The sequence below is a fragment of the Mastacembelus armatus genome, chromosome 14 (assembly GCF_900324485.2).
Source record: "Mastacembelus armatus chromosome 14, fMasArm1.2, whole genome shotgun sequence".
NCBI lineage: Eukaryota > Metazoa > Chordata > Actinopteri > Synbranchiformes > Mastacembelidae > Mastacembelus > Mastacembelus armatus.
Window position 1 is genome coordinate 15,633,551 of NC_046646.1, and position 25,105 is coordinate 15,658,655.

Here is a 25,105-nt window from a genome sequence, read left to right on the forward strand (position 1 = left end):
TTCCTTTTATTACAGGGATGTTGCAGCTTTAAATCCTTTTGGTTGCTAAGTAGCGAGTGCCCCTGTGCTCCCTTAATGGGCCTGATTTGGTATTCCGCTCTGATGCCAAGTCTTATTTTTGTATGCGAGACAAAGTGTTTTGATGGAGGGTGATTGCTGAAACGTCTGTGTGTCTACCAAAGGCTGTTTTTTTTTTGTTTTTTTTTTTTTCTTTTTTTTTTTTTTTTTGGTGGAGAGTGAGAGTTTTATGGCCTCTCACAGTACAGTACACTGTGTGCCTTCTGCTCAAAACAAGAACACAGTCGATTGAATTTTGGATTCGCTTCATCATCCCTCCCTCCTCCCAGCAGCTTTGTTGTCAGCAAGCAGTATGTGTGTGTGTGTGTGTGTGTGTGTGTGTGTGTCTGAGAGAGAGATGTTAGTGCTCAGTGTGTGTGCCCAATGCATGTGTGTGCATATATGTGTGTGTGCATGCGTGTGGTAAGAGTCAATTATTGCGAAAGGCTGCCAATTAATTTGATCTCCTGGAAATGCGAATGATACTGTAGAATGCACACACTCAAACACATGTGTACACACACAACCTTACACACAAACATGTGGTAAGCTACACATGCATACACACACATCTTACCATTAACTCGAAAGGAGGGAGAAGATGCACAGGCTGCAGACATTTGTTTGCTTCAGAGTGTGATGTTAAATTAGGTCGTGTGTGTGTTTGGGGGGCTGTTACTGGCTGAATAGTGAACATTGCTCAAGGGGGCTAAAGCAGGATCAGGTGGAATTGCTTGGTCTAGTCTCCAGGTATTCTGGGAGTGTCTTTTTTTAGACAAAGGGTCCTTCCAACTGTCTCAGGGTGTCAAGATGATAGAAGGGAAGAGCTGATTGTAAGTCCTCCATGACACTTATTTGAACAGAATTAATTTTGGTTTTAAAGCTCTCGCTAGTCAGTAACATTGTCGTAATCACGTCGGTGATATAGTAATTTTCTAGGTTACCACAAAAATAGAAACACTGATACAGTGCAACATAGTCCAAAAAAATAAAAACATTTTTGTGCAGGGAAGTCATAGAACATTTCTACACCACTTTTAGACATGTTCTGTGATTTAATGAATAATACTAGTGTTTATTATGTTACATGTGACAAACCCATCTGGCCTTTAACCGGTGGCAAAATGATCCATGCATATCTTGCAAATTTCCCAAATGCTATAAGGTCTGGTTTTAAAAAATAAATACCCATCTGAAGGCAAAGTTTACCAAAGAAAACTTCAGTTTTGTAAAGACTAAGAAGAGTGTATTTGAAAGTGTGTACATGTGGTACTGGGAAGGTCCAGTTGTGCAGTTCTGTATAGCAATTAGTGGTGTTTGCCACATTTGGAGGAGGTGCTGCTAAGTGTATCTGGACTGCACATGTTGATATAAGCCGTGTTTTCATATGTTTTCTCTGTCGTCTAATTATTCTTTGCAAAGATATTCAAACTGATCAATGAAGTTCCCCAACCTTATCTTGCATCTTCCACGGTGTGCCAAGTAGGCCTGCATGTATATTCTGGCATGTTGGCATGTGTGCTCTCTGCGCATGTGTGCATGTGACTGGGTGAAAGGGGGGAGAGAGGGGTGGATGTTAAAGGATTTGTGAATGCATTACAAACCACCCCTCCCAAAACAAAAAAGAAAAAAAGCAGTGGCTGTGATGAGAGGTGGGTAGTACAGGGGGGGAGATAAGGTTGTGAGAGCAGGAGGCTAAATTTAAATCGTAATTGGCCGACTTCCACAAGCTTGTGGGCATTTTAATGAGTCATAATAACTTCATTTAAAACCAGCTGAGCAGAAAATAGATTGGAGAGGAGCCTGTGGCTAGTATGGATTTGTGTTGCTTTGTGAGTGTGTGTGCGCGTGCGTGTATTGAGCTTGACTGTAAAACCTACAGACATGCACACACACACACACACACACACACACACAGAGTGCAGAAATTAACTGGTGTGACATTTTTCCAGGACAACTCACAAAATAACACTGGGCTACATTTCATGCAGTGTTTGTGCATGCCTTGGTAGATTGCAAAAATACAATCAACACATTTCTAATGTGTTGTCTAATGTCATACAGTAACTCTGCACGCACAATTAATTGTATTGTGCTCAATAATAAAATAATATGAAGTGTGAGCCTGGAAGTATAGCTGCAAAAGAGCAAAAATATGTGAGAAAATGAAATAAAAAGCTCCAGATGAAACAGGTGTTTTCACTTTAGCCTGACTAGACCTGCTGTGTGGGTGTATACACATATGACTGACATACTGTGCATTTCACCTGTTTTGTTGTACCCATTAGAGTGGAGGAAGTGACACCATCATTATCAGCATATGGAGTTTGTTGACCTCACTGATTTCCCAGTTGACTGTAGCTCCACCCACCTTCAACCTGAGCAGAAACTACAACTATGTTGTATATTATGACAGGGCATTAATTCAGTGACCTCTACAAATGCTGTAAAGTATTAGTATCCCACACATTTTGAATATAGCTTTTAAGTACTTTAAGTGACTGCCATGTGTGCTAATAACAAGCATGAAATGTGCTGTCTGTCTGAGGGTAATGTGTCTTGTAAACTGTCCGGTCTGCTGTGAGCGTAACTGAAACTCTGTAGCTGTCAGCCCCTGAACATTTACTGTCGCATCAAATCAGAGCTTCCTGTGACGATCCTCTTTCTGCATTGTTACGATGATCTACTCACAAGTTAGACATGGAGTCACACCTGGAACCAAAGAAAAAGCTGGTCTGTGAGACAGACACCGTGTGACCTGTGAGTCCTGTCATAAAAATAAGTAAAACCACTGTTCCCATTTCAAAAATGCCTCAGATTTCTCCATCATTATATACAACAGTAAAACATTGTTCTGGTAATGTTATAACAGTGTGTCATACATTCACTCTAGCTATTAGATTTTCACTACCACTTGTCGCAGTTTCTGTAATGAGCCCCTGGTATGCACTGACATCGGCAGAAATGGAAGTCAGCCTATCAAATTTGACAGCTCCTTCATTGTGTCGCGACAGTGTGTGTAATTAGGCAGGTTTTACATGAGTGTAGACAGTGACACATACACATACTTCTCTGTTCACATGTCCTGTTGTTCTTCTGTTAGGTTAGTGGCCTGCTCATGCCCAGGGCTGTATTTAGTTGCTGATACTCTCCTGTTTAGTAAAGCACCAGATAAATGCATATATATACATATACATATATACATGTGTGTATGTGTGTGTGTATGTATGTATGTATGTGTGTGTGTGTGTGTGTGTATGTATGTATATATATATATATATATATATATATATATATATATATATATATATATATATATATATATATATATATATATATATATATATATATATATCTTAACAGCACTGTGACACCCAGATAAATTAATGATTATTACATGATACTATCTTTGCCCAGTCCAAACAGAATATCCCTTGAATCCTGTGTTTTTTATGTCGCCTACTCGTATATTATTTAATACAATCAAAAACTTCCTGTTCTTCTTTTGACAGTTTGCTGTGTCATACTAAAATGTGTTTGTAAGTCAGAATGAAATGTCATGATGGCTTTTTTTTTCTTTTTTGAAAGGGTCCTTGATTATGTTATGTTCCCAAATGGGAGAGGAGAGTGGGGGGGATTGTTTGTGACACAAATGGTAATAAAAGTAAATATTCTCTCAGGCACGACCTTTTATTGCATTATGTAAGTTGGCCAATAGCTCTGGGAAACTTTTTAGATCAATTTCGCAGTGCAGATTAGAAAGCTATGAATCCCATTTATGGAGGAGCTCCCTCATGAAATGCTCTTTGAAACTTTTATATTTTCGGATGAAGAGAGAATGAACGCGGCTAAGCAAAGATCTGCCGACGGCACTTTCATGTGGGGGGAAGAAAGAAAGCAAGAAAAAGTGAAAGGAGACAGAGCAAGCGAGGCAGAGGGAGAAGATAAAAGCTCTCCCAAAGCCATCTGGAAGTAGCCAGGACACACAAGGATTGCTTTTATGCTACTAATTCCACTGGGAGGTGCGACATAAAAGCAAAGCATGGATATTGTGTTATAACTGTTGAAAACAAGCAAGTGGCCACGGAATACTAATATGGCCGGTCAGAGGGAAAATCACTTCAATCTGGGAGTAAACAGGCTTTTTGGATCCCCCCCCCAGGAGGATTTCTGTAGGGGTTGGGGGATACAGGGTGTATTGATTTGCAACTATTAGTTGACTATGTTGCATACAGTTTTTGAAACACTCTGTATAAAATCTCAGGCCACATCAGACTTTTACTGTATAGGCTGTATACCTATTTCAGAATTAAATTGAAATGGCTGTGGTTATGCAGGAGGAAGAATTGTGACTATCATCCATATCTTGGTTAAGTACTAATCCTTAGGGCACCCCACTGCTTGGCGAGTAGGATTCAGAAATATTAGGGAGGGGTTCAGTGCTTATATCAGTGTATAAACATGCCACAGACAACACAACAGATACAACAAAACAGCAATATTGTTTCACTGACAGCGCTGTTAGTTTGCTTTCCCCTCAGGTGGTCTGTGTGGAGTGTAACACTACCCTGCTTCATTTAACTAATTTAACTTTCTGTACAGACTGACCCAAAATCAGTTTGCTTGACTAACTGGTTTTAAAGGAAATTGCATGTAAATGTCCCCAATGAGTTCCTAAGAAAGAGCCTTCATTAGATGTCCACTAAATAAGCAGGCATCTCTGTGGGTTAACGTGAAAGACAGAAAAGAGAACAAAGATAGAAGTGCACCCAGCATGGCGGCAACACACAACACCAATACAGATATTTCTGTCAAAGTATCACCCACTTCCAGACTTACCCAAACCTCTGAAATGTTAAAAATGATATGTAAACTAATGTTGTTTCCATCTGTTTGACTGAAGTGAATAAATCTGCTCCTTGAATATCCAACAGCACAACCAGATAAAATAAATGGAAATCGTCTCAACCTGATATGTTGGATGATGATAATAAACCAATAGATCTTAACTGGTAGTAACTGTATATTTAATTGATTTTCTGGGGCAAAATAATGAAAAATGTCCTTAAAATATTTGTGTTTTTGGCAGCAGGTTTTAAATTTAACAAACGATTTAAATATGAATTTAATGACATTGCAAGATTACAGCTTAACTCAACTCCTGCTTAATATAAAAAATGTACTCATCAGAAAAATGATTTGTATGTATATGTTGATATTAATGTTTTGCTGTTAAGCATAACTCTGTGGTTTCACAACCACAGTGGAGACTTGTCCATATTATATAATTATTATACAGCCTGGATGGGAAATTTCTGGCTTTTAAGTCAACATAAATTTAGATCATTCCACAATTCAGATTTTGTAGATTCAGTTCACACCACATTGTGCAACAATAAATAAGATACATCATAAATAAATAAAATGCAATAAGATGTACATCAAGCAAATAATTTGTCTGACAACCCAACTAGATAACAGCCGGAAAAGAGAGGAAAACAGCCACACTCAAAGAGCAACTAGAGAGAACAGGCAAACTCTTTGAACCGTACAGTCACCGTTTGGCCTATTTCTGCCTCAGCTGATTGTGTGCCCCCCACCACCCCCTCCACAGATATACACACACACTTCCCCACGTTTGGCTGCCTGCCAAGAGCTATCCTTGCCTCTACAGTATCAGTTCTGCTGTATCTACCTATATCCAGAGCTTTGCAGTGGCCTGTGCAAAAAGTGACAGGTCTGCAGGAAGAAAGGGCTGGCACTGTTTTAGCAGCAGGATCTACTTCACTTAATTAGGAAAATTATAAACATTTATTTTTGTTTGCTTGTTTGTTGTTAATAACACTATTCAGTACTGGAATTAGTCTAGTAGATGATTTGAGAATTATCAGAGCCCTGTTGACAGGGATTATTTTCAATCTATCAAACATTACACTTAGTAGAATGTGTGGAACTTAGTTCCTGCTAATATGTTCTTTATTGAGGACTGTTTATAATGTAATGCAGCATGCTGTAAGCAGTTTCTTTTAACTTTATTGTGCCACAAAATAAAAGGCAGCCAGAAAGCTGAGCTCAGACTCTCATAAATGATAACTAATTGGATCGCAATGTCATCTGTGCTGTGGTTGGTTCTGGCCAGGATCTGAACATGGGGAATTTCTTCATCTTTTTTGACTTTATTCAACTAATAATATCCTCACTCTGACATCCCATTTGGGGAAAACAGATGACTTAATGGAAAAGAGCTGGTAACCTCTGTATGGTGTCATTTGGCAGATAACACAGGCTTGATGACTGAAGGTTCTGTGGTATGTTGAGGTAAGTTTATTCCCCTAAATAGTTCTTGTTGTGAGATTTCCCTAATTGATCCGATTTGCCCGTTTGAAGTCAGCACTTAAGTTTTATGTGGAAGATTTAACAGGGTGGGAGAGAGAGATTTTGGAATCAAACAAAATAAACAAGTATGTAAATCAATGCACCTGAGTGCAGTAAAGAAAAAACTGCATGTTTCAAGCATTTCCTGTTGTTTAGCCATTTGGATATTCTATCAACTGCAGTCTCAGTTATGCCTCCAGTTGTTTCTGTTGGCTCAGCTTAGCTCCTTTTTTTCTGAGCTAAACTATCTTGCATCAACAATTCTAGCAGTCTTTTTGCTTATGGTATCAATAACTTATCTTCACACCTTCTTTTAATATGCACTGTTTCCAGATTTGGCACCAAGAGTGTTTCATTTCTGCCAGGTTTCATTTTAGAAATCCAAGTACGTCTTCTTTCTTTTTGTTTAACTACCCACGTGATCACTGTATTCCCTGTTTTCCACTCAGGCCCTGTGACTTCAGCCTTTATAAACTCAGCATTGCCTTTGACAATGTGTGACTTAAAAGCAGGAAATAATGGGCCCTAAACACTAAATCCTTACAGGTTATTGACCTAGGGAAAGGGAGGGAGACTGTGTGTAGGGGGTATGCAACACCCTTAAATGCTTTTTCTGCTCATGTTGCCATTTTGGTTCAGTATATACAAAAAAGCAGAATGGGAGTGGAGAGAAATGACTAGACATTAGGACTGTGAAAGCCTTTTTTTTAATGCAGTAGACATGTATTTCCTTAGCATCTGACTAAAGTACTTATGCTTAAAGTACTTATTAGCTTAACATGAACCTGGGTGAATGCATTGTGTCCACCATGTGGCTTTTTAATGAGCAGGATCACTGTGTCTCCAGTTACACTGGTAAAAGTCCCAGGATGACTTTGGCTTTTGCTTTGGTTTCATTTGCCAGAACTCCCTCCCTGGCAGTCGTTTTGCCTGCTACTGTAGAAGAAAATCAAAAAAGCTGGTCAACAAGTGTTGCATCTGTGTTTAAATTTTGTGCAATCACCTTAAACCTCAATTCAACCACCAAGCACCCGAAGGCAGCAAACGACAGGCAAAATTAGTTTTGCTGCACTGATCCAGCAGCCATCTCATCCCTTCCTCTCTTGAACTATAAATGCATTTACAGCACTGTAAAGAGGATGTCAATTGCTGGATTGCCAGCAGCTGGCTGGGCAACAGTCTATGGTGGTCATAGGGGCAAGGGTTCAGCTGCTGGTCAGAGGCTCAGGTCTGTCTGTCCCTCTTACAGTCCACATATAATAAAGCTAATATTGTATGTAAATTACCTTTCTGCTGTGCTAGTGGTCTGCCTAAGGGTGTTGGTCATTTCAGTCTTTTAGTCTGCCCAACAGTTTGTTCCAGTGCAAGATATCTCAACAACTGTTGGCTAGATTCTTATAAGATTTCATATGGCTATTCATGTCCCCCTTGTCCCCTGCATGGATGAGGCCTTCATCAGACAAAGACAGCATTTGTTGTTTGGTCAGACACTTAAACTGACCTGTGTTTAAGTGTTCTTGGCAGGTCACATTTTTTGGCTGTGTAAATGACGACTGTAACTCTAAAGCCAAGGTGGACATGACAGAGGTCAGAGGGGTAGTTGGCTTTACAAAGACTTTGGCACTAAATGCTGTTGTTCCCAGTCAACAAATGTTTCTTTAAACCATGACCACAATATTTTCCTAACTTGACCAAAGTAGTTTTTGTGGTCTAAACTTAACCGAACCATAACTATAGAGATGGTAGATCAGAAAACATTGATATGAATTATATGTCATTTTGAAAACCTGTTGTCATGAAACAACAGAGACCTCAGATCAGATGATCATTGATCATATTAAAAAAAAAAACACTAAATGACCTGTTTTGTCATTCAGTTTGAATGACAGCTTTTAGTGATGTTCCCTTGACACACTTTGATAAGGTATCTCGGAAATGTAATAGACGTATTGCCATGTAGTTTACTGAGTCTATTCATGCTGTCAATGATTGTGGTGACACTATGGTCTTGCCTTTAGTGCCACAACTCAGCACAAATCTTTAAGCCCAATTACTGATGATTAAATTAAAAAATCACTTTATTGTCTGTCCTCTTGAAATGAACATTGCACCCTTAATATGCCACTACCAACACTTAAGTCTTGCAAATTCTATACAGAACATGCCAAGATCTGCACATATCAATAATTTCCAAACATTTCCTCAAAATGTGTTTACTGCTAAAACTCTCACATGGTGCACGTTGCAATAAAGATCCAGAATGGCTGTGTTGCTGTTTGACGGGTGTTGCCAGCTTCTGTTTCATGTCAAATTGCTTTGGAAAACTACAGTTGAGGAAAGGAGCTGGTTTGACGTTTTAGGCAATAGAAATTCAACAAGAACACTCACTTGATGTGAAGGAAATAAACAAGCTCTAAACAAGACTCAGTTGAACACCCTAAAAAGAATTAAAAGTGCAAAGCATTAAAATCTGAAAGATATGCAAGATAATCCTGTTGAAAACACTGATGTCACATTGACTTGTTCTTAATAGTACTATCTGAAAAAGCTGTTGTAGAAAGCATTGGAATGTATTATCAATGGGCAGAAGTGGTGCTTTTATAGCCTCATGTATTTTTGTCAAGCATTTTGACATCTGTGAATAGCTTGGAGCAGTTTATACATTAACTTACTGCACTTACTAGTTGCTCTGGTTGCTCTTGAACAGAGTGTCAAGTTATTTAGTTATTAAGTTTAGAGCTCTCTGACCTCCAAATTCAATTTTTATATCAGGTAACTGGTCACTGATATAACTGATAATTGCTACAGTGCTTGATAAGTGACACTCCAGAGTGAAATCTAAATGTGTGTGCTTTGTGAGAGAACACTCATCCCCAAAGGAAGCCCAGATGCAGAGTTTTATATTTAAATATTACTCTATTGTCACTGTGTTGACAACAGTATTCAATGCAAATCTGTTTTACTGTTTGGGTTGGAGGACATGTTGTAATACCTACATCCCCATTTCAGAGAAATCCTTGAAATGCAAAGCTGTTAAATTTAAACAATTTAAATTGTTTGGCTCTTGTAAAAAATACAACTTACACAGCCACATCATCTTATGCAGGCTGTATTTAGTGTTATTGCCTTTTACTATCAGGTCATCTCTGAGTTAGTGATATTTTTTCTGCTCAACATTCACTGCATATCACTTCCACTCAAATTAAATTGCTTCTGAGAAGTAGGGCCATATTTTTAAGTTTCATCCTATATGGATCTTTGTGAGCACTGTCAACCAAAAATCAAGCACTTGATGGCTACAGGGTAAATGGCACTCTAATGCTCATGTACACAGCCCTGTCACAGCAACAGATTTTTAAATTCCCTTCTCTTATTGGTATGCTGTGGTGTAACACAGTTTGCGTTCATAAACATGAGTACTGTGTGTATTTTCCCTATTGTCAGCTCAGATGGATAGTGATGTCTTCAAAAGCTAGAACAAGTTGCACAATGCATTTGAAGCATTCATTTATTTTGAATCAAAAACAAGTTAGTCTCATCAGTGCCTCTATCAACAGATTTTGGTAGACTCAAGCTGCTGCTAGTCATTTTTGTCAGCTTATATTTCACCAGCAGCCCACCCACCCCTTGCCAACCACAATCTATTAATACCAGGCCCTGAGGCTTGTGAGAAATAGTCCACTTTGACATTTTAGAGCAGCCTAACTTACTTCCTGTCTCTTCACACCAGGAGAGCCCTGGGTGGTTCCTCTATGCATCCAGTTCTTGTTTCCTTCCTTGCTGGTCTTTTCACATACATCCATGTACTCACGTGCATACACATATCCACACATCCACCAAAGACCCTGAAGATATCCCTGCGTCACTGGCCTGCAGGAGCACACGGATAAATGTCAAAGCCTCATTTTTTTCTCTCTTTCAGAAAACAGAGGGGGGTTGAAAGCAAAGCTGAAAACACATGGCACCTTTCACCTCTAAGGGTAGCCAGGGAGGAGGGGATGCCTGGGTTTAGAGAAGGTGGGGGTATTTTGAAACATTTGGTCAGTGTCTGGCAACACCAGGGTAATTGGTGTTGCTGGACATATGTAGTTGTTTGCATGTTCTTACACATAGGAATATTAAGTGTTTTTTTGCAATCTTGATCTTGTTTTCTTGATTTCCGCATCATCCCCACAGTTAGAACTATTTATTTATCATCTTCATCAACAAACCCTAACCCTTGTTACAAATAAAACATTAGGTAATAGCCGAGCTTTTTAACAAATCTAAGTTAGAAAGGGCTTCTTACTAGGTAACAAATTAGCACCCATGAAAGCAGTTCTATATGCAGCATTAGCTTTGCTTTGAGCAAAATGCTTAGCAAACAGTGACAATGTTGTGATCCACTGTCACCTTCTTAGTTTAGCATGTTGCCCTCTATCCATCCATCCACACATACAATGTATACCAGTTTTATTATCTTAACACATTAAATTGGTCCATAATATAAAAAAGTCAAACAAATAATTTAAAAGATGATTCCAACAAAACCAAGCAAAAAAGAAAAATAAATAGATAAGCATACGATCTCTGGTAAACATTTGTTTTAAGAAGAGATAAAACACTTATCATTGAGTCACCAGTTGTCTGCAGAGACCCATGTTGACATTATGGACCCAATGCCACATTAACAGTAATCTGATTCTACTTATCTCAAAAATGAGTTACAGCATAAAAATATTGTTTTAAATGCTGTATGTACATTGTCTGTTCGTGTCAGTGCACACTCTTAACCAGGTTTCACTGACGTCAAGACAGTTTGAAAGTAGGGAGGATGGTAGAGAAAGAGATAGAGGGGAGGAAAAGACTGCAAGAATGGAGGGTGGAGGAGGGATGGATGTGTGGACTGAGATGCCCTCGATCTCCCAGGGGGCAAAAGCACTGGAAATGGCTCAGTCGCTCAGAGAAAGTAAGGCAAAGGAGAGGGAGAAATAAACATTACAAGAGATCAGGGAACAGTGAGGGCAGGAAACTGTCTGTGACCTACTGGACAAACAAATTGGTTTGCAGGCAAAATGGATTAAGAGGTTGAGCTGGGTAAAAAAACAAGAGTGACTGATGTTGCAATGTGAGCTCATCCATTTTGGCAGAATTTAGAGGCTTCTCATGAAAGTGTCTTGTGTATTTTCCGTGTGTGTGTGAGTGTGAGTTTGTGTGTGAGAGTGTGCGTGTGTGTGTGCGACTGTGTGTGTGTGTGTGTGCGAGACTCTGTGTGTGTGTGTGTGTGTGTGTGTGTGTTCGAACGCTCTGCAAGTCAATATTTGTCTGCTTTGCCACGTCCCTAGACATCCTATTCGGTGCAACAGACTGTAAAGCTGTCAAATGCGACCTGAATATTCTCTGTCTTCATCTGTTTCCTCCTTTTTTTCTTCCCCCCTCTTCCTTGTGCTCTCTCACTTCCCTTTGATTTCTTTTTCCTCTCCGTCGATAACAATATCATCGGGAGCAAATATGTTCTTGTGTTTTTGATGGCTTGTATACACCCCACCCCCCGCCCCACCACCCCCACCCCCACCCTCCACACAGGAAAGCAAGATTATCTCCTCTTATCTATAATACTGTGTTTGCTCACATTATAAAGTCATTTCTTCCTGTCTGTGTGATATTTATGAGCACCATCATGTTTTTTTACACTACATTATCATCTACAAAGTACATTATGTTCATTGCATCTGCAGCTACTTTGCCGAAGTTCTGCTGTAATTGTCCTATTGTCCAATTCCTTTGATTGTACCACTTGTTGGCTACTGTGTCCTGTTCTAACTCCTCTAAGTTTATCCACTTGACTATGTCTGTGAAGGTTTAGTCATGGCAAGTGGACTTCTAGTTTTTAGGTCGAAGCATTTCACTACTCATCCGAGTAGCTTCATCAGTTTATGCACTTTTTGCACTTGACATTTCTTGGGTTGGGTATGTACAGTATACTGTGGATATATACTTTTTTTTTTTTGAAACATTTATCATTTTGTAGTGCACAATTGCCCAAGCATGGTTAAAAAAAAAAAAAAAAAAATTATAGAACTTTTCAAATGAATACTACTTTACGGTCTATGAATGCAACACTAACCCTAACAATAAACCTCTTCTTAAATGTGGAAGGATGGGACATATTTGAAGTCAACTGCCATCTGTATTGTTTTATTAAATCATCTGATAAATATCCAACTGTTTTTTCTGTACCAAGAGACCGTAGGCTATACTGTGACATGTCTGTCCTCATTGTGTTTGATGATGAACTCAGCCACCTCCTGCATGTTGCCATCTGTCCCATTGTTCCTGGTACACATAAGATTTATGTCAGCTTAGCATGCATTTGCAAAATTTCTGTATCTCAAAAAACTGTTAAAATAATCTAATGGGTTTGCCCCATTCCATTCCTAAATAGGCGCCTCTTTTGACTATATGTGCACGGCAGGACCTGTTAAATAATGTGCCTGTAATTGTGGTGCCTTACTGCAAAGTCATCCTGTGCGTATGAGAGTATGCTTTATTATTTTGAGAGGCAGCCTGGCACAGGCCCAGTCTTTTCTGAGCCTTGATAAAAACGTGCTGGGAGCATGACGGTGTACACCTACTCCACTACAGGGTACAGGCAGTACCGTGGCCTGTCCTCTCCAATTGGCAGACCCTGTGCTGCTGTACCACTGATAAGAGGCTGGTGTAAATAAAACTGTACAGCACGGCTCGTTATAACGCTGAAGGTAGAGTGAGGCGGTAAGGGAAGCAGGGGGGAATAGGAGAGAGAGCGTGTGGTGTCTGTACTCATTGTTCTGACAGCATACTGCGTCTGTGTGTGTTCCTGTAAGTGTGTGTGTGTGTGTGTGAGCGCGTGCGTGTGCGCGCCCTGGATTTGCCATTGTGATTTTTTTTTTTTTTGTTGGTTGTTTTGTTTTCTTTGTTGCTGCTTAATGCTATTTTGCCCATTGTTTCACTTTTATTTTGTATCAGAAGTTATGAATCTAGTAGAGACAGTGGAGGTTTTTTTTTTATTTTAAGGTTAGAGAAATGAATTGAAGTCCTCCCAAGTGTAGTAAAGCCAGTGTGTGTGTGAGCAGGGGGTGGGGGTGGTTGGGGGGGGGGGGGGTGTCTGTGTGTGTGTTTATGGATTTTTGCTGTTTTTTGGTACTGAGAGTACTGTCTTACGTAAGCCATTTATGTAGGCTCAGTGAACAGCCAGGCTATGTTTTTGTTGGTGACTGCGCTTGTCTGCTTCCCTCCCTCTGTCACACATACACATGCATACACACACTCTCCCCCTAATCTGTCCTCTTTTGCTCTCTCTTTCCTGCCCTGCTTACACTGTTAAAAACCACTGAGTGTGATATTGGTCGGCCATCGACACATACACTGTAATTAGCCTTTTTAATTTCCCATTTAGCCTCCTTGACTGCTGAAAGCAGATCATTCGGCCACTGCATAAATATATGCACATACAGTAAACTGTGTCCTGCCTTGCAAAACCCTGCATAAGAAATAACATGGGAGTGAAAAAACCTAAACTGAAGCTTTGGAATTTCAAGTCAACCATTGCTCATTTTTGTGCAAAAATCAACAAACCAATGACAATTTAAGGCCCCAGCAACTTCTCAGTGGTCTTTTAATCTTTGTCCTAGTTCCTGTTGTGGTAAATTAAATGAAATAACTTCACAGGTCAATGTGTTTTGTGCATTTTATAGAAAATGTTACTAGTGACAGGTTTTTAAGCCAAGTAGAGGAAAGAAGAATATTATCCCAAATTATATTTCCGTCAGATCAAATTTAACATTAAATTGTACTGTTTCATTTTCTTGGTAAACAGTGCTGAGTGTATTTTGCTCATCACTGTTTTCCCTAAAACCTCCCAGAGGGTATATTTATATTTGACAGATTTTGAGCTGTTCTGTTCACAGTTCAAATCTTATATAAATTAAACACTCTCTAGCCAACTTTTTTCTTGCTCTGTCACAGCTTTAAAATACAGCAATCCTTGTATTTGCCTGACTTGGTTGATTCCAAACATTTACACAAGGTACAGTTTTACTAGCTCAGTCTAATCTTACTGTCATAATATTCACTGCCAACAGTGCTGACCAAGAACACCATCAGTTCTCACCAAAGGCAACAATTTATACAGAGCTCTAGTCCCCCTCTTCTTTCCTTGTTGGGCTTTGTTCCAAATTAACATTTGGCTGATGGAGAATTATTATACAGAACAGATAAATTCCACAAACTGAGTACAGTGCAGCCATTAAGACAGCTGGCATTTTGTTCAAATGCACCAGAGCTATTTGTTTACCATGTTGTGTTTAAATGTAATGAATTTTACAGACTTGTGGCATTTGGGGCATTGCTGCAAGCTTATTCTCTTGGAACAGTCAAGCTCTATTGTTGAATCTTTCCCCAATGTGGAAGCTCTTAGACAGGGTTTTTTGTGTAATGGATGCTAAATAGTGTCATGCCATCTCATGCAGGAGCACATGTGAGACCATTTGACAGCAAATTCTGATGATTATATTGCAAGAAGCAGAAGGTATTTGCATGACTTGTGACTTCCTGAATAACTGCATGTTCAGTGTAGTTTATTTGTATATTTTCATTTAATGTCAGGATATGTTGCAATGGGAATACTGATGGCTTCATCAGATTACAAAATGACCAGCAGGGGTTAAAGAAGAAACACAGATTTTTTTATGCAGGATGAAAAGCTTAGCTCGCATATCAAGATGGCCTACTTCTAGTATGTCGTGAGCAAAGACAGGCTCTCTAACTCTTATGTTTGATTCTGCAATTGTCTTTGATGAAAGATTCTGTTTAGACTGCGATCCCCAAGGGGGGACATCTGTTGCAAACTTAGCATATATGCTCTACCTGTGAAAGAAAGTAGGTTAGAACAACAAGTGTCAAGTCTGCATGTGGGCATAGAGTCTCAAAAAATATTTAGTCGTTCACAGGAGGAACAGAAAAGCAGGACTATCATCCCAAACAAACAAGGCCTTTCTCTTATTTTGAATGAGAAGAGCTTCTGAATGGCGGCATTATGAGATCACATCACTGAGCTGGATGATGTGAGTGTGGGGATAGTGTGCGTGTTGTTGCACCCAAATACACTTATCACACCCACAAAACCCCCAAATGTGCACTGCGGTTACTTTTCCCTGGTCTTCGTCTCTGCATCATAACGTAACAACGGTTCGCATTTGCAAGTTAGATTCCATGCACACATGGAATGAGTGTAATAGCAAATAGGACAATGCACCATTGCACATCACATTATTTAGGGAAATGGGAGAATGAGCACTTAGTATGTCAGGGGAAATTACAGGCAAGGGAATGCACCATCACTTCCCTGTGAGGCCTGTGCGGCGGGCTAATCCACAATCCTCATCACGTCGACATGGTGAAATGTTGCCACTGTTGGGAAGCCCACAGCAGTTAACTTTAAGTGAAACACTCTTAAATAATGCCAGGGAAGTGGTTAGAGTACCTAGAGTCAACGAGACCCAACAGTAATCACAAGTTTTATTTATAGAGCGCTTGAACAACAGAAGAATGAGATTTAAAAATGTGAAGAATCAGAATGTGTCATTGTTCTAGCGTGACCCTCATTCATGACTGAAACACAGAGTTGATGCAGGTCATTTTGTTTTGACTGTTTCCTATGATCTTAGACTTAGACAATTTGAAAAGATTTCTTGCCATAAAGTAATGGTTTTGCAAAACAACCACTGAAATCATTTTGTTATCATTTTAAAAGTAATTTCACTACAAAAACTGACATATTGTATTAGACTAAACTTACTATTAAATATTATTGTTCCCATATATTCCTCAGCAGAGGGCTCAGCCCCATGAAAGGATGACGACACTGCAAAAACCTAAAAAAAACAAGCTAATTTAAAATTTAGTATTTTTCTGTTTTAGGAAATCAGTGAACTGGATATGAACGTTCTCCTGGCTTGCATACACATATTTGTGTGCACTCACAGCTGCAGTTTAAATGAGGTTTAACAGAAACAGTAGCTTATCTAACTTTAAAAATCAACACAAATTTAGCATGTATACAGTATGTATGTATATATATGTATGTATATGTATGTCACTGTTACATTACACTTTGCTGCCGGTTTTTGCAGGAAGCTTGACTTTCAGGGAACCCTCACTAACATGTTCTGTTTTACAGGCCTTTATGAAATAACTGCAATACTGCAATGCAATAACAGTTGTGCAATATCTCAGAGGGAAGTGAAAAGGGAAGCGGCTTCGGTGGCATGTGGCACCTAATCACCACCCCACCTCCAACTCCCATCATATACACACACACACACAGAGATAATCAGCATAGGTTGTGCAACTTTTATTATGTCCGCTAAGGGCTAAATATTTGGCAATGTGACATAGGGCTCCCCAGTAACAGAGAAAGCAAAGTGACAGTCTTGGAGATTCCTTGCTTTTCTTTGGAATTTTTCTGTGTAGTGAGTTTTTTTTATTTATTGCACTTATTCTCATTCATTCTATTGTTTCCTAGTGAGTGGCAGGCCAGTGCCACCTTTCCATATTTGCTTTGTTCAAATTAAAATTTTGCAAAGATCAGGTTTATTTTAGTATTATAAATAATGTACCTATACACTGTGTGAATGGGCCCCTTATGAGAGTGTAGTTTTTTTTTTCAAGGGGAACTATTAGTTAGCACACACGTGACAAGAGTAACAGTTGATGTCAAGTGTGTGTCTCCTTTCTCCCAGTTACCCTCTCTTTCCTCACTAACAAGTTGACCCTCTTGCAATCAAAGGACTTTAAGATTTATCACTTTAATTTGGCAGTGAAAATGGCTGATGGTGGCTGTTACCACGCAGAGGCCCCTGCTTAGCACTTAGCTGGCTAACTAGAGTGACGGGCATCTGGCTGGGTGGCTGCCCTGACTGTGTGTACCCTGGACTTCTATGCTCCCACTTTTCCTCCCCCCTTGCCCCACAGTGACCTCACACAACTTCATTCTCCTTGAAGCAAGGCACCATGCAGGCATTTCCTGACAATTTATGTCCTTGTGCCACATGCAGGGGCATGCCCTGCACTAAAATCCTATCCCTGGCCCATTTAGCACGCGCCTCTTAGCCTCCCAGAAGACTGGTTATAGTGTTGCACCACTGTCTGTGAGCAGGGTTCATTACTTGTATTAACCACGCCAGTGTAAAACTGATTTACAGTACTGCAAACCTCAGACATGAATGTGTTTTTCTTACCTTACTGGCAGTCATTACTGTTCTTTTTTTTTTTTTTTTTTTTTTTTTTTTTTTTATTAGTTTTATTAGTTTTGCTTAGCATAAATGCTCCTCTCCCGGAACACACAGTAGCAGAGCTGCACACATGCACACTTGGAAACTGCCAGTTTGATCTGTTGGCCCCTGGACACCTCAATAATAGAAGAAAAATAGTTAGTTAAAGCTTATTTACTTAACAATTTATTGTGGAATGATTCTTACTGTAATGGGTTACTTGTATTCACCTGGTTTTAATTTACCCCAATAACTACCTGGAAAAGTAAAAGTAAAAGTAAAAAAGACCTATTGTAAAATGTAAGACACTACAACATGTTTTGTCGTATGGTCAGCACTAATGTGAGGTACACATGCATGCTGTAAATGGGCTCAAATCACATGATGACCCTTATGAGGTTAGATGTGCTACTCATAGACTAATATCAATAGTCAAACTAAATACACAAGAATGTTTTTACTTCTGACAATTGATATTAGTCTATGAGTAGCACATAATAGAGTGAGGATTGCACTTGCATGGTCATAAAATTGTCCCAGTAGGTTGGTGCAAGGGCAATCAATGAGCTCAAGTCAATAGATGGAAAGATTCCAATGCAGGTTAGCAGAGTAACCGCAGCACGTAAAAGTAATAATTACAGTTGATTCAACAATGATGAATCAGGAAGTTAAAGAAGCAACAGAGGGACTATGTTATTAATGCAAATGAGGGACATCAGTGGTGTGTGTTTGGGGATTCTGTCTACATCTCCACTACATGTCTTCTTCTCCAAAGGTTAAGTGGTTGCTTTTGCCAGCTAATTTGGCCATATGCTCATCTGTGCATTTGACACTGGTGTGCCATACGCTCACACTGCAAATTATGGCTCTCGAATATGCAGCCAATTAAAAACAACAGTGCTCACCAGCTCAGTTTATTTAGTCCAAAGTTGTTACATGGAAATAAAGCTTGTAATATCTCAGATAAATCTAGGATGTGCCAGCGTTTAAAGGTTGCATTACAGTGGCTTATGATCTTGTCACGCTTACTTGTGCAGTGTACCATCTTTGCATAACTTGTTGCATAAGCACTCTATTGGCAGGCACACTCTGTCATGCACGGTCCGTGTCATTTCTGCTTTTGGTAGGGCTTATTACAGTACAGGCCGTTCCCTAATGTCACTGTGGTTGCAAAACCACACAAGCCATCTCTCCCTGACTTTTTCTGTCATCTAAGAATTGGCTTCCTGTTTTCATTGTGTTCTTTTTCTCTCTCTGGAGGTGTCGTAACCCAGGAGGCCATGCCAAGAACAGACCAAGATCTGGTCGGGAGAGATCGCTCTGTACTTGCAAATCACACACGCACGCCCATTTTGCATACACACAATATCCAGATGTTAAATGTGTGTGTGCATGTGTGCGCTTGTTTGATGTGTGATGTGTATGGCATGTACAGTGCTTGTTGCCAAGCCATAAAAAGTCATTTGCCTGAGCTTGATCTGATGTGCCCTGCAAGAGCACACTGTATGTGTGCATGCCAGATTCCTGCTTTTGTTTTTATTGTTCTACAAGGTTGGACATTGTCTTAAAGTATAAGTGAACATCAGAATCCAGTCCACTGCTCAAGGGCTGCATATTTGATATACTTGCATAAACAGTGTGTTGCAACAAAACAATCAACAAGTAGCCAGCAATAAATTTATGGTTTTGAGAGGTGGTTTAGCTTTAGGAATGTGTTTGTCTTGTACATTAAGCTGATGAAATGTGCGCACACAAAGTAGGTCTACAATATACTACATGTGCATAAAATGTTCACTTTTAAGTATCCTTTGATCTAGAGGTTAGTTTAAATTAGACATGCAGAATAGTCGAGCTAAGAGAATAATGTGCTTGTGGGCTAAGCACCATTCTTGGTGAGAATGTCACAAATCATGAACAAATAATAGAGTCATTAAATCTTTAGCTGAATCTTACCAATCTGAAAGCTCATAGTGCAACTCATCAATTTGTAAATCTAAGTGTAGGCTAAATTATATATTACAGTACACCCATTAATCAATCAAATAAAGAATAATATTTATCTGAATTCCAAAAAAAAAAAAAGAAAATGGCTTGAATAATGAAAATTAATTCAGTATCAGACTGCAAAACCTTCCCTGTCTCTGAGAAATATAGTTTATATTGAAGTGATTTGCAAAATCAAACCATTTTTGTGGAAAATTATGGAAAATTGCATGGATTTCATTTATCTATAAATATAATGAAGCTATGTTGTTAATTTTTGTATTTGGCAAGTCCAATGCCAGTATTGATATTTAACAGTTTAAAATAGATAGAACTACATATTGATCAATTTTTTTTTTTACATAAATATTTGATGTGGATTTCTTTAATTATGGTTCCTCTCTGGCTTTTGTATTTCTGTACTGACATTTCCTGTTTATTTAGAGTCTATTATTATTAGTCTATAATAACTGAAAATTTAGAACATGCAGACCCTCCTGTGTATGTTTGGCTGATATGGCTGCAGTTTTTTAGCTTAACTAGTAGAACTTTAGTGATATGATTGATTTGTAAATTAAAGTTACAAATTTTAAGTTAGTTTTTTAAAATGAAATATATTTTGTCACATCCTTTACTTTAGGATGGCTTTTCTCTCCATTTCACATTGTTTTACCAAATCTGATACATGTGTTTGAGATGCTTAATAAGCATCCACCCTTTTGTCTTTTGTATCTAGCTGGTGAGAAGGCCATAGTTTGCGACCAGTGTGGCGCCCAGTTCCAGACAGAGGAATCCCTGGAGGCTCACCGGCAGATCCACACTGGTATGAACACATACACTGTCAGACATACCACCATGACACTGTGGGTATAAACAAAAGATTGTTAGCTTCTTTCTTGCATCAACACATTTTAGTTGGTTGAATTGTTCCACTTGATTTTATTTTCCATATGCCAATTTGCACAACTTCATTTATAATAAGGATATTTTGAAATTCTTTTCTTAACAAAGAAAAAAAATCACAGTCCAGGTGCATTTGAAAGTCCTCTAAATACCTCCTGTAATTTGATCAGATTCAAACAGAAAAACTGAGATCATGTTGACTCATCAGTTCCCTCCTGATTCACACACCCAATCTGTTTGTACATTTTCAAAAATCAGCATGTATGTTGTGGTATGGTGTATGTGTTGTGGCAGTACGCTCGTTCAGCCGTCTCACTGAGCCTTCTCTGGTTAACTGGAGCCATGGATTGACAGATAGATAGATCACATCATCTTGGATTAGTCCCACTCGCCCTAAATCAAGAGAGGCACAACAGTAATCAACAAACCGGGAAAACTTGGCAAGCCGATGTTGTTTATCAGTGCTCAGCTATGATGATGGGAGGATGAACTAGGTGCCAAGATGTAAATAGGAAGAAGTAAATCCCTTTCCAACAGATGTGTGATGGCCAAGAACAGTTTCACTGCTAGTGATGAACTTTTTGATTTGTGACATTACTAATTATTATTAAGGATTGTCACAAATTTCCTCCATTATGGAGGCAGTGTCTTTTTGTTCAATCATTTCAAATGAAGCAATGTTATGGGGTGCCTCACATTTGCAATGTTTACACTACTACAGTACTGGTAGTTACTGTTTCTGAGTGTTGACATGTATTATATTGTCAAATAGGGATAAGCTATTTGACATTAAAAGAACCAAAAAGAAAAGTTAAATAATAAAAATATCTAATACAAATGTATTTTGTCATGCTACTAATACTACTACTACTTTTAATTTGACTTTTTGGCACAACTTGTAATTATGTTTTAAAGGTGGTGTTAAAGCAATCCAGCCAGTAGTTTGTTGTATTCTTGCACTGTTAGATGTGTGGCACAGTGAGAAAGCCCATGGCATGTTCAAAATAGAAAAGGTTCATCCTTAGCGATGCATGACTGAACTTGATAAATTTGACAGGAATCTCTCCAGCAGATTGAATTATTACCATACACAAATAAACTGTATTTTGGCATGCTACTACTGTATTTTTAATTTGACTTTTTGGCACAATTTGTAATTATGCTTTAAAGGTGGTGATAAAACAATCCAGCCAGTAGTTTGTTGTATTCTTGCACTGTAAGATGTGTGGCACAGTGAGAAAGCCCATGGCATGTTCAAAATAGAAAAGGTTCATCCTCAGCGATGCATGACTGAACTTGATAAATTTGACAGGAATCTCTCCAGCAGATTGAATTATTACCCATACAGAATAAACTTTGACCTAGTAGTAGCATCAGATGTAAAGTGTCACGATAATGTCAAACAAAATCAGATGAGAGAGGAAAATGCTTCCAGTGCACATTCAGACCAGGAACCAACCCCAAAAATACCCACGCATCATCATTATCATCATCTTGTCTTTTGTCCTTCATCTCAAATCATGACCCTCCGGCTCCCAGTAGCAGCTCCCGTTGGGCGGCTCCACTTTTTCTTTGCATTTATTCCTGCCCCCCACACTTCTACCCAACATTTGAGAGGGGAACGTCGGGTGGTGTAGTCAGGATTTGAGGAGGGGTTACTCCTGAGGGGAATGCCCTCATCCAATCAGCTTGTCAGGAGTAAAGAAGGGTTAAATGAGGCTAATGATCCCACAGCCATAACAGCGGAAAGGAGCACTCTAAATATAGGCATTCTAGTCTGGAACGAATGGAAGGGTTTTGGAGGGGGGTGGGGGGTGGGGGTAGTCAGGGCCAGACGTGTCTTTCTGCCAGACAACTGGAGCAGCAGCAGCAGTATAGTAATCATCCATGTGTTTGATATGTGGATCCTGTTAAAATATGACAAGGCAGTTTCATTTCACCATCAGATTCTTTCAGTTTCTCTTTATGATCTCTAAGCTGCTGTACACCTATTTCATGACCTGCTTTCACTGGATTTGATCAGCTGACATTTGACATCACTATGAATGTTTGGCCCTCCTTTTCAATTTAAATGATAAAATAATGGTCATCTTTATGTTAACTCAAAATTACTTCACATTACATGTGTCAGGATCATTGTTGCTTTTTACTTTCAAATATACAGCTTTATAGTCATTTTATTTATTTATATTCACTATTGTATGCATCATGAAAAAAATGGTTTTGTGCTTCAGATACACTCTTAAAAGAGACTATCTGTGCCATGATGACTTGGAGTCCATTTGTCTATTTTATATTACCTGATGTAATTTAAGCTATTGCACAACATAAAAGTGAAGATGATCCATTATATTCATCATTAGCTCTTTAATTTGTTCTTCAAATAGTTAACATAGACAGTATGTTTGTTATTGCATTGTTTCTGTGAGCTTGTGTGTGCTTGTGTGTGTATATCATTCATCGTGACATTCAAAGGTTCAGTATTATGTACTGAATTCACTAAACTCAGCAGTGAGCCTAAGGTTGATAGCTGGTTGGCCTGTTTTCAGCAGGCAATGACTGATGACATGAGAGTTAAAGAAGTAAACAAAGAAGTCTCTTCCCGTGTCTCTCACTTTGTGGAGATGTCTCTGGTGTTGTCTGTTATATTGTGCTGGGGGAGCTCCTTGTACCACATGTAGGCCTAGCTAGGTCTTCTTCAGCTAGGTCAATGGACAAATCAGGAGTTTAAAGTCCAAAATACACCAGTGTCCAGCTGCACATCATATGATGGCTTTGGAAATAGTAGAATTGTGCCTGTCTAGATAGTAAGTCAGAAGAACATGTTAGTTTACACTCAGCCTATCTAATAATAGACAGATTGGTACATTTAATGGCCCTAAGAGGATAAACTGTTTTGATTGTAGTCAATTTACACACTAGCCTCTAAGAATTGTTAATTGTTTCTGTTTTTGAACATTTTGGTATCATGGCTGTGATAAGTATTGTTTCCCCTACATACTACTGCAGTTCCACTGGAGTATAAAATCAGTTTGAGCATGAAAGCTTAGCTAACATGGATTTATTTATACAGAAATGTCTGTGTGTACAGTACCCAAGACACAAAACATCAGAGAGGGCGTGTGGTGGGAGCAGGAGGTTACTGTTGGCCATCAAAGCCAGATTTGATCTCTGCCTGCCTCTTGGCAGTGCTTCAGGCCTTGGCTAATGTTCTCTGATGACAATATTTGGCCTCTGAAACTGTGGCTGTTTCTTGCTGCTTTGAATGGGAACTATTGTGGCATCTCGTCTCTTGGCCTGATCAGCTGCACTGTGACTCAACCTTTGTCTCTTTCTCACTTTGTCTGTCTTCTCTGGCCTTTAACAGAACTGTCAGTGCCCTTCTATATCATATCTCTCTATACTCCCAAATGCGGGGTGTATGGCAGGTGGTTATCCGAAACTATTAGGAAGTTTGGAGGCTGCTAACGTATTCCTGAAGTTGTTATCATTCCTTATGGAAAAGCTCTTTTCTGACGGGTTTCGTGTGTGTGTGTGTGTGTGTGTGTGCGTGTGTGTCTGTGTTCACTGTGTTCATAACTGTGGGGGGGGACTAGCAGCAAAACATCATGTGACTCTTTTTATCCATTGCACTTGTGCAAATAGACATGAAGCTACACAAGCTGCAAAGTATCTCTATCATTGGCAGTACTGTGCGACACATATACACACAAATCCAGGAATGCCTGTATTCAAGACCCAAGATCACTTGTGAGTTGCATTATATCAAGTGGCGTCTAATTTTTGTCACATATTTTCCCAAATTGGATGGCATCACATCAGAGGCTCTCTCTCTCTCTCTCTCTCTCTCTCTCTCTCTCTCTCTCTCTCTCTCTCTCTCTCTCTCTCTCTCTCTCTCTCTCTCTCTCTCCCCCTCTCCCTCTTTCTCTCTCCTTCTTAACTGGGTCTCGCCTCTGGGCTTTTGTAAGCAAAGAACAGTCTGTCTGGCTTTCATGGAGCTTTCATCCTTAAAGAAAAACACTGCTGTCATTTAAAGTAGTAGCCCATTTACTACTGTCTCTGTCTTGTGTTTTCCAAATGTTATGTAATGTATGCACTGAGACTCTGACTAATTTTTTCAAATCCTTCCCTTGCACAGTTAGCAACCTTCCTAGGCATACCATAACATGTCAGGTTATGCTTATAGAAAGGATTTCTGGATGGAGGCTTCCATTTCATCATGTGACTGCCAGGTGATTACCAGGAAACAGAGTGTGATGTAATGTGAGTGCAGATATAAAACCACTGTTTAGAAATTTTGTTTAGGCAGGTATTTGTGGAAAATTAAAAAAACCCAATACATGCATTATTTTTACTGATGCATTAGATATTAATAGTAGTTTTTAGTAGTTTTTTGTTCAAAATGCCTGCCCTCACATGCAGGCCTTACTGTGGGAGAACATGCATTTTTTTCACTGTCAAAATGAGCATCAAATTTATCTGCTTTTCAGTTTATG

At 39.2% G+C, this 25,105-nt stretch overlaps 1 protein-coding gene across 2 annotated transcripts in view; it reads left to right on the top strand.

Moving 5' to 3' along the window:
* Positions 1–25,105, top strand: part of zbtb16a (zinc finger and BTB domain containing 16a) — a 129,322-nt gene that overhangs the window by 57,438 nt on the left and 46,779 nt on the right. For both annotated transcript variants that reach the window (XR_003296993.2, XM_026328211.2), the window contains exon 4: positions 20,443–20,529. Coding sequence is in view for 1 of the 2 variants with exons in the window: in XM_026328211.2 (XP_026183996.1) it covers positions 20,443–20,529 (87 nt within the window). In the remaining variant the exon portion in view is untranslated. The remainder of the gene's footprint in view (positions 1–20,442; positions 20,530–25,105) is intronic.